Here is a 14,218-nt window from a genome sequence, read left to right as displayed (position 1 = left end):
GATGCAGTATTCTTATAGATTTGCCCAGAAAGCTATTCAAATACATCCTGTCAGCCCTGAGCTGATATTAGATAAAAAGGACCAATTGGAAAGTTGGAGATAATGGTGCACTGGATTGATTACGTAGACTGGTAATTGCCATTAGCAAATTAGAATTCTGAACACATGAACCCCACGAACTGCAAATTTCGACTTCTCATCTCAAGCTTTAAAAAAATCCATCATACCAGTTATGATATGGTTTTACATTATCATTATTTCACACGCTGTACCCACCTACCTTCACTCACCCCAGTTGTAGCCTAGAAGTGTGTTCATGAAACGTGCTGTGGGTAAGAGGGAACCAGTAGATGCAATATACTGAGGTTTTCATAAGGCTTTGGATAATCCTCAAAAGGTTATTGTACAAAATAAAAGTTCAAAACGCATTGTCATGGATGGAAGACTGGCTAGCTACAGGAAACTGAAGAAATGGGTCTTTTCCTCAAATGAACAGAGTGGAGCTGTGTTGCAACCATTTATAATTTGTGTAAATGATTTGAATGAAGGTATGTTTACTAATTTTTCAGAAGCCACAAATACATAGAAGAAAATAAGTTGCAAAAAATGTGAATAGATTAGGTGTGTGGCAAAGGTCTGGCCAATGTGGGAGAAAAAAAAATAGGACCATAAGACCAAGATATAGGAGCAAATTAGGCCATTTGGCCCATCGAGTCTACTCTACCATTTCATCATGGCTAATCCATTATTCCTCTCAGCCCCAATTTCCTGCCTTTTCCCCATATCCCTTCATGCCTTGACCAATCAAGAATTTATCAGACTTTGCCTTAAATATTTGTAAAGACCTCAGTCATATGCAGCAACAAATACCACAGATTCTCCACTCTCTGGCTAAAGAAATTCTTCCTCATCTCCATTCTAAAAGGATGCCCCTCTATTCTGGGGACGTGTCCTCTGGTCCTAGACTTTCCCACCATATGAAACATTCTCTCCACATCCACTCTATCAATTCCTTTCACCATTTGATAGGTTTCAATGAGGTCAGCCCTCATTCTTCTGAATTCCAATGAATACAGGTCCAGAACCATTAAATGCTCTTCATATGACAAGCCATTCAATCCTGGAATCATTTTCATGAACTTCCTTTGAACCCTCTCCAGTTTTCACATCCTTTCTAAGGGGCACAAAACTGCTCACAATACTCCAAGTGAGGCCTCATCAGTGCTTTATAAAGTATCAACATTACGTCTTGCTTTTATAATTAGTCCTCTTGAAATGAATGCTAACATTGCGTATGCTTTCCTCACCATAGACTCAATGTGCAAATTAACCTCCAGGAAATCCTGCACGAGGACTCCCAACTTGCTTTGCGCCTCAGATTTTTGAATTTTCTCTCCATTTAGAAAATACCACTCTTTCATTTCTTCTTCTAAAGTGCGACCATACACTTCCCCACACTGTATTTCTTCTGCCCTTTCTTTGCCCATTTCCTAATCTGAAGCCTCTCTACTTCCTCACAACTACTTGCCCCTTCACCTATCTTCACACGATCTGCAAACTTTGCAATAAAGCCATCAATTCCATCACCAAAATCATTGACATATAATATACAAAGAAGCCGTCCCAACACAGACCATTGTGGAACGCCATGAGTCACTGGCAGCCAACCAGAAGAAGCTCCCTTTATTCCCACTCTTTGTCTCTTGCCAATCAGCCAATGTTCTATCCATGTTAGAAGCTTGTAAGCAGCCTCATGTCAAAGGCCTTCTGAAAATCTAAGTACACAACATCAACCGATTCTCCGTTGTCTATCCTGTTTGTTATTTTTTGAAGAATTCCAACAGTTTTGTCATGCAAAATTTTCCCTTGAGGAAGCCATGCTGACTACAGCCTATTTTATCATGAGTATCCTGAGACCTCATCGTCACTATTGGATTCCAACATCTTCCCAGCCTCTGAGGTCAGACCAACAGGCTTAAATTTCCTTTCTTCTCCCTGTCTCCCTTCTTGAGGAGTGGAGTAATACTTGCAATTTACCAGTCTTCCAGAATCACTTCAGAAACTAGTAATTCTTGAAAGATCATTACTAATGTCCCCCCAATCTCTTCACTCCCCTCTTTCAGAACCATGGGGTGTACACCATGGGGTCTTGATGACTGATCGACCTTCAGTCCTTTCAGTTTCCCAAGAACTTTCTCCCTTGTAATGGCAACCTCACACACTTCTGACGTCTGACACTTCTCAAACTTCCACCATACTCATAGTGTCTTCCACAGTAAAGACTGATGCAAAATACTTATTCAGTTCGTCTGCCATTTCCTTGTTCCTGCATTACTACCTCTCAAGCAGTGTTTTCCAATGGCCCGATTTTTACTCTCACCTCTCTTTTACACCTTATGTATCCAAAAAAACATTTGGTATCCTCTTTAATATTATTAGTTAGCTTACTTTCAATGCTCTATCTTGACATTCTTAATGATTTTTTTAGTTGCTTTCTGTTGGTTTTTAGAAGCTTCCCAATCCTCTCACCTCCCACTAATTTTGCTCTTTTCTATGCCCTCTCTTTGGCTTTTATGTTGGCTTTGACTTCTCGTTAGCCACAGTTGTGTCATCTTGCCTTTAGAATACTTCTTCCTCTTCGGAATGTATATGTCCTGCGCCTTCCGATTTGCTTCTAGAATTTAAGCCACTGTTGCTCTGCCGTCATCCCTGCTAGATGTTCTTTTCCAATCAATCTTGGCCAACTCCTCTCTCATGCCTCAGTAATTCCCTTTACTCCACTGTAACACTGATATATCTGAATTTAGCTTTTCGTTCTCAAATGTCAGGGTGAATTCGATCATATTATGATCACTCCCCCAAGGCTTCTTTTACCTTATGCTCTTTAATCAAAATAAAAAGTATATGAGCCAAAAAGTGAAACGCTGCAGCATGCTGCTACTGTAGGGAAGCTAACAGAACATCAGGTGTATTGCAAAGGGAATTGAATACAACAGTGGGAGATTATACTCCAGATACAAAGTCATTGCTGCAAACAGATGTCTTTGGATTTATGGATGTTTACTTGTCAAATGTTTGGAATGGAAAGTTTGCCTTATAAGAGATATTTGGATAGGCCAAGCTGGAATCTGGAATTAGATAGGCAAGAGAAAACTGAACGAAACGTATGATCCTGAGAATCTAAATCAGGGAATCATTGTTTAAACATATGAAGCTGGCCACTTCAGACAGATGAGGTGACATTTCCCTCTCAGAAGGTGTTTGGAATAGTTTTCCTCAAAGTGTAGTAGAAGTGAGGACTTTAAATATTTTAAGAGCTGAGGTAGATAGATATTTGATAAACAAGGAAGTGAGAGGTTACAATGAGCATACAGGAATGCAAAATCAAGGTTACACTCAGTTCAGCCATGCTCTTATCAAATGTCAGAGACAATTTGGGAGATCAAATAGCCATTTCATGTAAGAGTCATGTGTTCCTTACTAACCTGCAGGAGATAGACCATTAGACCAAAAGATATAGGAACAAAATTAGGCCATTTGGCCCATCGAGTTTGCTCCACAATTTCATCAACTTCTGCCTTAAATATACAGAAAGACTTGGCCTCCACAGCTGCCTGTGGGAAAGAATTTCACAGATTCACCACTCTCTGAGTAAAGAAATTCCTCATCTCCGTTCTAAAAGAACATATACTAAGGCTACACACACACAAAATGCTGGTGGAATGCAGCAGGCCAGGCAGCATCTATAGGGAGAAGCGCTGTCGACGTTTCGGGCCGAGACCCTTCGTCAGGACAAAGGGTCCTTATTCGCCAGTCCTGACGAAGGGTCTCGGCCCGAAACGTCGACAGCGCTTCTCCCTATAGATGCTGCCTGGCCTGCTGTGTTCCACCAGCATTTTGTGTGTGTTGCTTGAATTTCCAGCATCTGCAGATTTCCTTGTGTTTGTCTATACTAAGGCTGTGTCCTCTGGTCTTAATACTCTTCCACCTTAGGTAGCATCTATCCAGATTCACTCTATCAAAACCTTTCACCATTCCAGAGATTTCAATGAGGTCACCCCTCATTCGACCTAATTCTAGTGAATACAGACACAGAGCCATCAAATGCTGTTCATATGACAAGCTGTTCAATCCTGGAAACGTTTTTGTGAACCTCCTTTGAATCCTCTCCAGTTTCAGCACAACCTTTCTAAGATAAGGGACCAAACCTGCTCGTAATACACCAAGTGAGGCCTCACTGGTGCTTTATAAAGTTTCAATATTACATTCTTGCATTTATATTCTAGTCTTTTTGAAATAAATACTAACATTGCATTTGCCTTCCTCACCACAGACTCAAACTGCAAATTAACCTTTAGGGAATCCTACATAAGGACCCAAAGTCCCTTTGCACCTCAGTTTTTTATAATTTCTCTCCATTTAGAAAATAGTCAACCCTTTTGTTTTTCCTACCGAAGTGCATGACCAAACACTTCCCCACACTGTACTCCATCCACCAGTTCTTTGTCCATTCTCCAAATCTGTCTGTCCTGTAGTTTCTCTACTTCCTCAAAACTACCTTCCCCTCCACCTATCTTCATATTGTCTGCAAACTTAGCACCAAAGCCATTAATTTCATCATTCAAATCATTGACATATAACGTAAAAAGAATTGGCCCCAACACAGACTCGTGTGGAACACCACTAGTCACCGGCAGTCAGTCAGAAAAGACTCCCTTTATTCCCACTCTTTGCCTCCTGCCAATGAGCCACTGCTTTATCCATGCTAGAATCTTTCCTGTATTACCATGGACTCATAACAATGGCAGATGGAGTTTAATGCTGATAAGTGTGAAGAGCTACATTTTGGTAGGAATACTCCAAATAGGACATACCTGGTAAATTGTAGGGCATTGAAGAATGCAGTAGAACAGAGTGATTTAGGAATAATGGTGCATAGTTCCCTGAAGGTGGAATCTCATGTGGATAGGGTGGTGAAGAAAGCTATTGGTATGCTGGCCTTTATAAATCAGAGTATTGAGTATAGGAGTTGGGATGTTAAAATTGTACAAGGCATTGTTAAGGCCGAATTTGGAGTATTGTGTACAGCTCTGGTCACCAAATTATAGGAAAGATGTCAACAAAATAGAGAGAGTACAGAAGAGATTTACTGGAATGTTACCTGGGTTTCAGCACCTAAATTACAGGGAAAGTTTGAACAAGTTAGGTCTTTATTCTTTGGAGCGTAGAAGGTTGAGGGGGGACTTGATAGGGGTATTTAAAATTATGAGGGGGATAGATAGAGTTGACGTGGATAGGGCTTTTCCATTGAGAGTAGGGGAGATTCAAACAAGAGGACATGAGTTGAGAGTTAGGGAGCAAAAGCTTAAAGGTAACACAAGGAGTATTTCTTTACTCAGAGAGTGGTAGTTGTATGGAACGAGCTTCCAGTAGAAGTGGTAGAGGCACGTTCAGTATTGTCATTTAAAGTAAAATTGGATAGGTATATGGACAGGAAAGGAATGGAGGGTTATGGGCTGAGTGCAGGTCAGTGGGACTAGGTGAGAGTAAGCATTCCGCACGGACTAGAAAGCCCAAGATGGCCTGTTTCCATGCTGTAATTGTTATATGGTTATATAGCTTGATAAGCAACCTCATGTGTGGCTCCTTCTAAAAATCCAAGCACATAACATCAACCGATTTTCCTTTTGTCTATTCTGCCTGTTATTTCTTCAAAGAATTCCAACAGATTTGTCAGACAAGATTTTCACATGAGGAAACTACGCTGACTACAGCCTGTTTTATCATGTGCCTCCAAGTACCCTGAGATCTCATCCTTAATAATTGACTCCAACATCTTCCCAACCACTTCAGACTAACTGGCCTATAACTTCCTTTCTTCCACCTCCCTCCCTTCTTGAAGAGTGGAGTGATATTTGTAATTTTCTAGTATTACAGAACCATTCCAGAATCTTGTGATGCTTGAAAGATCATCACTAACTCCTCCACAATCTCTTCAGCCACCTCTTTCAAAGTTCTAGGGTGTATACCATCTGGTCCAGGTGACTTTTGCATCTTCAGACCTTTCAGTTTCCCAAGAACCTTCTCTCAAGTAATGGTAACTTCACACACTTCGTGACACCTGGAACTTCCAACACATTGCTAGTGTCTTCCACAGTGAAGATTGATGCAAAACACATCCATGACCCTTCACACGCTCTGGATCTTTTTAATGATTTCAAGTTCTTTGGCCCCATCCTCTTATTTTTACTATGGATGTCCAGTCTCTAAACATCTCCATCCCCTAACAAGACTGCCTCTAAGCCTACACTGGGGACTGTCTCACACTTACCCTACGCTACATTGACAATTGCATTGGTGCTGTTTTCTGCACCCATACTGAACTTGCTGTCTTCATCCACTTTGCCTCCAACTTCCACCCTGTCCTCAAATTTACCTGGTCCATTTCCAACAACCCCCTCCCCTCTAATTATCAGTCTCCTTTATTGGAGACAGCTTATCTATTGATGAATATTACAAACTCACAGACTCTCACAGCTACCTAACCTATACCTTCACCCACCCCGTTGCTTGTAAAAACACCATCCTTGTCCCTCAATTCCTCAGTCTCCACCGCATCTGCTTTCAGGATAAGGCTTTTCATTCTAGAATGAAGATGTTCTCCTCCTTCAAAGAATGGGGTTTCCCTTCCTCCACCATCAACCCTGATCTGCATCTCTTCCATTTCACACACATCTGTTCTCACCCCATTCTCCCACCACCCTAGCAGAGATAGTTCCTCTTGTCCTCACCTACCACCCCAACAGCACCTGTGTCCAGCACATAATTCGCCGTAACTTCCGCCATCTCCAATGGAATCCCACCACCGAGCACAACCTTCACCCCCCCCCCCCAAACTTTCTGCAGGGATTGCTCCCTACGTGACTCCCTTGTCCATTCGTCTCTCCCCACTAATCTCCCTCCAGGCACTTATCCTTGCAAATGGAACAAGGGCTGCACCTCCTCCCTCAGGTCCCCAAACAGTCCTTCCAGGTGAGGCAACATATCACCTGTAAGTCTGTTGGGGTCATATACTGTGTATAGTGCTCCCAGTGTGGCCTCCTGTATATCAGTAAGACCTGACGTAGACTGGGAGACTGTTTCGCTAAGTGCTTTCGCTCCGTCCGCCAGAAAAAGCAGAATCTCCCAGTGGCCACAACTGTTCCCCTAACTAACGAATCCCCTCTCACCACTGAGTGACTCTTCTCCCCCACTCCCCTTCTGTCAGAGAGGCAGACACAGTGCCAGAGACCCCACCACTGTGATACTTGCCACCCAACAGTATCCGAAGTGATATCCCTGTTGTTGAGGAGATGCCCACAGGAGTACTCTGCACTGGCTCTTTAACCCATTTCCCCTTGCTGACTGTCACCCAATTTCCTGTGTCCTGCACTTTGTGTGCAACTACATCTCTACATGTCCGATCTATCACCCCCTCAGCCTCCCGAATGGTCCAAAGTTTATCCTGTTCCACCTCCAACTCCTTAACGCGGTTTGTTAGAAGCTTCAGCTGAATGCACTTCTCACAGTTGTAGTCGTCAGGGACCCTGGAGGTTACCCTGCCTTTCCACATCCCAAAGGAGAAGCATTTCACTCTCCTGCCCATCATCTCTACTGTCCTAACTGAGCAGATATAAAGAAGGTAAAAAAATTGCACTTTTCTTTCCTTTGCTTCCTCAGAGTGAAGCCTCACTTCGTTGAAACCTCGAAGAGCTAAAGCCTTATGTTCACCACTGATGACGGCTGCTCTGCTTGCCCCTGCCTTCCTTTAATTTGCTCTTATTAATCAATACGATGTCCTGACTATTCCCTGGTCAAAGCTCTATTATGCTGCCGCAACCCTCTCCTGCCTTTTATCCTTGATCAGCAGACCTGATTGAAGTCTCCTCCTCTCCAAACTTCTGATGTCTGGATTGGCTGCTGGCCAAAGCTCTATTACTTGTTGGCGTTTAGAAGAATGAGGGGGGGGATCTCATTGAAACCTATTAAATATTGGAAGGCCTAGACAGAATGAATGTGGAGAAGATGCTTCCTATAGTGTCTGAGTCTAGGACCAGAGGGCAGAACCTCAGAGTAGAGGGACATCCATTGAGAACAGAGATGAAGAGGAATTTAATCAGCCAGTGGGTAGTGAATCTGTGGAATTTATTGCTATAGATGGTTGTGGAGACCAAGTCAATGGGTATGGGGAAAAGGCAGGAGAGTGGGGTTGAGAGGGATAATAAATCAGCCATGATGAAATGGCAGAGCGGGTTCAATGGGCCAAGTGGCCTGTGTCTTATAATCCCAACTGGGAAATAAAATTGAATCCTCTGGCTAGACTAAACAATGCATCATGTGAAGAGTCAGGTAATGTAAATACTTTGCATTCAGTTGGGAAATGGAAATAAAATTAAAGATTTTCAATGTGGAAAACTATGCTATATTGGAGTGCACCTATAGTTTCGTAATATTCAAAAGTAACTGAGTACCTTTCACCCTTAAATATAATTATAGATTACAAATAGAGAAATGGACAAAAATGGAGGTATATTTCAAAGTTTTATTCTTGCACTATTGAGTTGGGGTTATTGCTCATGAAACATTATACTCGGCACTGGGGAGTTGGTGCATGATATTTAATGCACAAGGAACAGCAAGGGTCCAGGGTGATTCAGAACTTGAAATACTGGCAGACAAGGAAAGATCTCCACATAGCTGATAATGACAATTTAAGGGATCTACATTGGTAACAACTAGGATGCAATTTGTACTGTTTTAAATAATGTATACTATTTTACTCTGGCAATGCACCTGCCAGATAGTTCATGAATTAAACAATTTCAGAAATGGAATAAACTCTTCTTGGACTTCCATGGCAGGTACAGGTATTGATTATAACTCAGACATATTGATGACAAACTCGGCCATCTTCATGAAGATACCTGTACCTGGCTGGAAGCCCATGTAGAGTTTATTCATTATATATGCCAGGAAAGCACCAGATCCTGTTTCAATTTCAGAATTGTCTATTAGAATTGTTATTAAAACAGAATACTGCAGCTTTAAACATAAATCAGATTGCCAGGGAAATGGAGTGCATTGGTAACCCTTATACCAGTTCAAAGGTTACAGATCAAAAGTGGAATCTGCCAAATGCTTAACACTTTATACCATAAGAGGGCAACCTTTCCCGAATGATATTGATCCTTGCAATGCCTATGAAACAAGAAAAAGCAAGGTGCTGTTTAAAAATATACAACTTGTTTTCAGTGAATGAGGATCACAGGAAAGGTTTCTTAAACTTAAATTTGGCTTAAGCAAGCATGTATCATCACTTTCCCACAGCAACTTACCATTGCAAATCATCGATATAGTTCATTAAGTAAGAATGAGTGGCAAAAATGCCAAATATAGTGACAACTATAAAATCCAAATCACATCTTTGAATGATCAAAGAATTCAGAAATATGCTGAAGCTCTTAAAGCACAGAAACCAGAAAGAGAAGTCAACCGTAAGAAAGCACACCAAATACAATTTCAAACTTGCCATTGTTGGACACAATTATAAACTTCTGTTTTGTATTCAGGACTAAATATGTACAACAAATCTAGACTGGTGGTAATGAAAGAGTAAATTTGGAATGAACATCGGATGTGAATCGATTTTGATTTGACACAGATGCAATATAAAGCAACAGGTCAACAGGTTACCTAATAGTTGCAGTATTATGATGGACAAGACAGTAGAGCAGAGAGTCTGACCATTCACTGTGACTTGAATGTTCTGCAATCAGTAACAGTACAATGAATGGCAGGCTGTGTTACATTTTCTATCCAATTCCCATAAGCCATTTGTTAAATTAAATTGATTATTTTCTAAGCTCTGATACACCTTTCTAATAGTCAATTGCTTAATTCAATAATTATCCTTACCAATATTTCTAACAGTACCCAAATTTTGCCAAGTTTTATTTCCAAGTTCTTTCTCTTTGTCTTTGGATTTATTTTCACCCCTTAAGTAGGCAGGTTTGAGATCAGTATTTCAAACCAGACACCACTGAAGCAAAGTTAGTAAAACTACAGCATAGAGAAAGTACTACAGCACTAAAATAAGCCTTTTGGTCAATCTCGTCTTTACTGACCTGGCCTCCTGCTCACTCCCATCTACCTGCATCCGGACCATAGCCCTCCACATCCCTCTCATCCTTGTACCTTTCAAAACTTCTTAATATTACTATTCAGTTCTGCTGGCAGCTTGTTGCATACTCACACCACCGTGAGTGAAGTAGATCCCTCTGAGTCCCCTTAAATATTTCACCTCTCACCCTTAACCTATAACTTTTAGTTCTAGTCTCAACCAACCTCAGGGGAAAAAGCTTATTTGCATTTATCCATTCTATATGCCTTATAATTTTGTATACTTTGAAAAGATCTCTCCTCATTCTCCTGTACTTCAGGGAACGAAGTCCTAACCTATTCAACCTTTCCCTATAACTCAGGTCCTCAAATCTCAGAAAGAAAATCCTTTGTAAATTTTCTCTGCACTCTATCAAGTTTATTAGTATCTTTTCTATAGGTAGGTGAACAGAACTGCACACAATACTCCAATATTGCCTCACCAATGTCTTATTCAATTTCAACATAACATCCAACTCCTGTACAGTACATTGATTTATGAAGGCCAATGCACTTTCTTTATGATCCTATCTACCTGTGATGCCACTTCCAGGGAATTATGGATCTGTACTCCCAGGTCCCTTTGTTCTATGGCACACTGGTCACTATGCATGGCTTACCCTAGTTTGTTCGTTCAAAGTATAACACCTCAGATTTGTCTGCATTAACCTACCTGCGACTTTTTAGCCCATTTTCCCAGGTCGGCAGGCAACGGTACTGTGTTTGACAGATTGACAGCTTTTTCAAAATGATAGGAATGAAAAGATATGCGGGTGATTACAGTGTGATGACACTGTTTCTGTGCATGATGACTTCCATGCTTTGTGTCAACTAAGAAGCCGAACGCTGTTTCACCACTAGAGTCAAGGACAGATTCTATCCCATTGTTATTTGTTTATTGAGATACAGCATGAAGTAAGCCCTTTGAGCTACGTCATCCAGCAACCCCCAAATTAACCCTAGCCTGATTACAGGACAACTTACAATGGCTCAGGGACAGGAATGGTTACTTCGAGTGTCAGGCTTTATATGTTTCAGAAAGGACAGATAGGGAGGCAAAAGGGGTGGGGGTTGTTGATCAGAGATAGTGCAGAAAAGGAGGAAGTCATGGAGGGATTGTCTATGGAGTCTCTGTGGGTGGAAGCTAAGAACAGGAAGGGGTCAATAACTCTACTGGGTGTTTCTTTTATAGACCACCCAATAGTAACGGGGACTTCGAGGCACAGATAGGGAGACAGATTCTGGAAAGATGTAATAACAACAGGGTTGTCGTGGTGGGCAATTTTAATTTCCCAAATATTGATTGGCACCTCCCTACAACGAGGGGTTTAGATGGCGTGGAGTTTGTTAGGTATGCTCAGGAAAGTTTCTTGAAACGGTATGTAGATAAGCCTACAAATAGAGAGGCTGTACTTGATCTGGTATTGGGAAATTAACCTGGTCAGGTGTCAGATCTCTCGGTGGGAGAGCATTGTGGGATAGTGATCACAATTCTATCTACTTCACCAGAGCACTGGAGAGAGATAGCAACAGACGAGTTAGGAAAGCGTTTCATTGGAGTAAGAGGATATATGAGGCTATCAGGCAGGAACTTCAAGTATAAATTGGAAACAGACGTTCTTAGGGTATCATACAGATGAAAAGTGGCAAATGTTCAGGAGATATTTGCTTGGAGTTCTGCATAGGTATGTTCCAATGAGACAGGGAAAGGATGGTAAGGTACAGAACAGTGGTATACAAAGGGTGTTGTAAATCTAGTCAAGAAGAAAAGAAGAGCTTACAAAAGGTTCAAAGAACTAGGTAATGACAGAGATCTAGAAGATTATAAAGCAAGCAGGAAGGAGATTAAGAATGATATTAGGAGAACCAGAAGGGGCCATGAGAAGGCCTTGATGGACAGGATTAAGGAAAACCCCAAGGTATTTTACAAGTACGTGAAGAGCAATAGGATAAGACATGAAAGAATAGGACCAATCAAGTGTGACAGTGGAAAAGTGTGTATGGAACTGGAGGAGATAGCAGAGGTACTGAATGAATACTTTGCTTCAGTATTCACTATGGAAAAAGGATCTTGGTGATTGTAGGGATGAATTACAGCAGACTGAAAAGCTTGAGCATGTAGATATTAAGAAAGAGGATGTGCTGGAGCTTTTGGAAAGCATCAAATTGGATAATTCACTGGGACCGGATGAGATGTACCACAGGCTACTGCGGGAGGCGAGGGAGGACACTGCTGAGCCTCTGGCGATGATCTTTGCATCATCAATGAGGACAGGAGAGGTTCTGAAGGATTGGAGGGTTGTGGATGTTGTTCCCTTATTCAAGAAAGGGAGTAGAGATAGCCCAGGAAATTACAGACCAATGAGGCTTACCTCAGTGGTTGGTAAGTTGATGGAGATGATCCTGAGAGGCAGGATTTATGAACATTTGGAGAGGCATTATATGATTAGGAATAGTCAGCATGGCTTTGTCAAGGGCAGGTCATGCCTTACGAGCCTGATTGAATTTTCTGACGATGTGACTAAACACATTGTTGAAGGTAGAGTAGTAGATGTAGTGTAAATGGATTCAGCAAGGCATTTGATAAGGTACCCCATGCAAGGCTTAAGCGGTTGTAGACAGGTCATATTCTGCAAGGGAGGTCAGTGACCAGTGGGGTGTCTCAGGGATCTGTTCTGGGAACTTTACTCTTTGTGAGTTTTATAAATGACCTGGATGAGGAAGCGGAGGGATGGGTTAGTAAGTTTGCTGATGACACAAAGATTGGGGGTTTTGTGGATAGTGTCAGAGGTTACAGAGGGACATTGATAGAATGCAAAACTGGGCTGAGAAGTGGCAGATGGAGTTCAACCCAGATAAGTGTAAAGTGGTTCATTTTGGTAGGTCAAATATCACGGCAGAATATAGTATTAATGGTAAAGTTCTTGGCAGTGTGGAGGATCAGAGGGATCTTGGGTCCGAGTCCAAAGGACATTCAAAGGACACTCAACCTACTGTGCAGGTTGGCTCTATGATTAAGAAGGCATATTGGCCTTCATTAATCGTGGGATTGAGTTTAAGAGCCAAGAGGTAATGTTGCAGCTGTATCGGACCCTGGTCAGACCCCACTTGGAGTACTGTGCTCCGTTCTGGTCGCCTCACTGCAGGAAGAATGTGGAAACCATAGAAAGGGTGCAGAGGAAATTTACAAGGATGTTGCCTGGAGGCTGCTGTGAGAGTCAAGGGAGGAGACTGCCAAGCCTCTGGCGATGATCTTTGCATCATCAATGGGGACGGGAGAGGTTCTGGAGGATTGGAGGGTTGCAGGTGTTGTTCCTTTATTCAAGAAAGGGAGTAGAGATAGTCCAGGAAACTATAGATCAGTGAGTCTTACTTCAGTGGTTGGTAAGTTGATGGAGAAGATCCTGGGAAGCAGGATTTATGAACATTTGTAGAGGCATTATATGATTAGGAATAGTCAGCATAACTTTGTCAAAGGCAGGTTGTGCCTTACAAGCTTGCTTGAATTTTCTGAGGATGCGACTAAACACATTGATGAAGGAAGAGCCATAGATGTAGTGTATATGGATTTTAGCAAGGTATTTGATAAGGTACCCCATGCAAGGCTTATTGAGAAAGTGAGGAGGTATGGGATCCAAGGGGACATTGCTTTGTAGACACTCAAAGCTGCTGCACAGGTTAACTCTGTGGTTAAGAAGGCATACGGTGCATTGGCCTTCTTCAACTGTGGGATTCAGTTCAGGAGCTGAGAGGTAATGTTGCACCTATACAGAACCCTGATCAGACCCCACTTGGAGTACTGTGCTCAGTTCTGGTTGCCTCATTATAGGAAGGATGTGGAAACCATAGAAAGGGTGCAGAGGAGATTTACAAGGATGTTGCCTGGATAGGGAAGCAAGCCTTATGAAAACAGGTTGAGTGAACTCGGCCTTTTCTCCTTAGAGTGACGGAGGATGAGAGGTGACCTGATAGAGGTGTGTAAGTTGATGACAGACATTGATAGTCAGAGGCTTTTACCCAG

The 14,218-nt window shown here is 41.9% G+C and overlaps 1 protein-coding gene across 6 annotated transcripts in view; it reads right to left on the bottom strand.

Annotated features, from left to right (window-relative positions):
- The window catches only part of ralgapb (Ral GTPase activating protein non-catalytic subunit beta), a 192,179-nt gene that overhangs the window by 143,349 nt on the left and 34,612 nt on the right, over positions 1–14,218 (bottom strand). For 4 of the 6 annotated variants that reach the window (XM_059981071.1, XM_059981070.1, XM_059981073.1 and 1 more), the window contains one exon: positions 9,193–9,237. The exons of the other annotated variants lie outside the window; for them this stretch is intronic. In XM_059981071.1, the coding sequence (XP_059837054.1) occupies positions 9,193–9,237 (45 nt within the window). The remainder of the gene's footprint in view (positions 1–9,192; positions 9,238–14,218) is intronic. 6 annotated transcript variants of the gene reach the window in all.

This window comes from Hypanus sabinus, chromosome 9, assembly GCF_030144855.1.
Source record: "Hypanus sabinus isolate sHypSab1 chromosome 9, sHypSab1.hap1, whole genome shotgun sequence".
Classification (NCBI taxonomy): domain Eukaryota; kingdom Metazoa; phylum Chordata; class Chondrichthyes; order Myliobatiformes; family Dasyatidae; genus Hypanus; species Hypanus sabinus.
The sequence above is the reverse complement of the archived record's forward strand: the minus strand, read 5'-3'. Positions and strand labels throughout refer to the sequence as shown.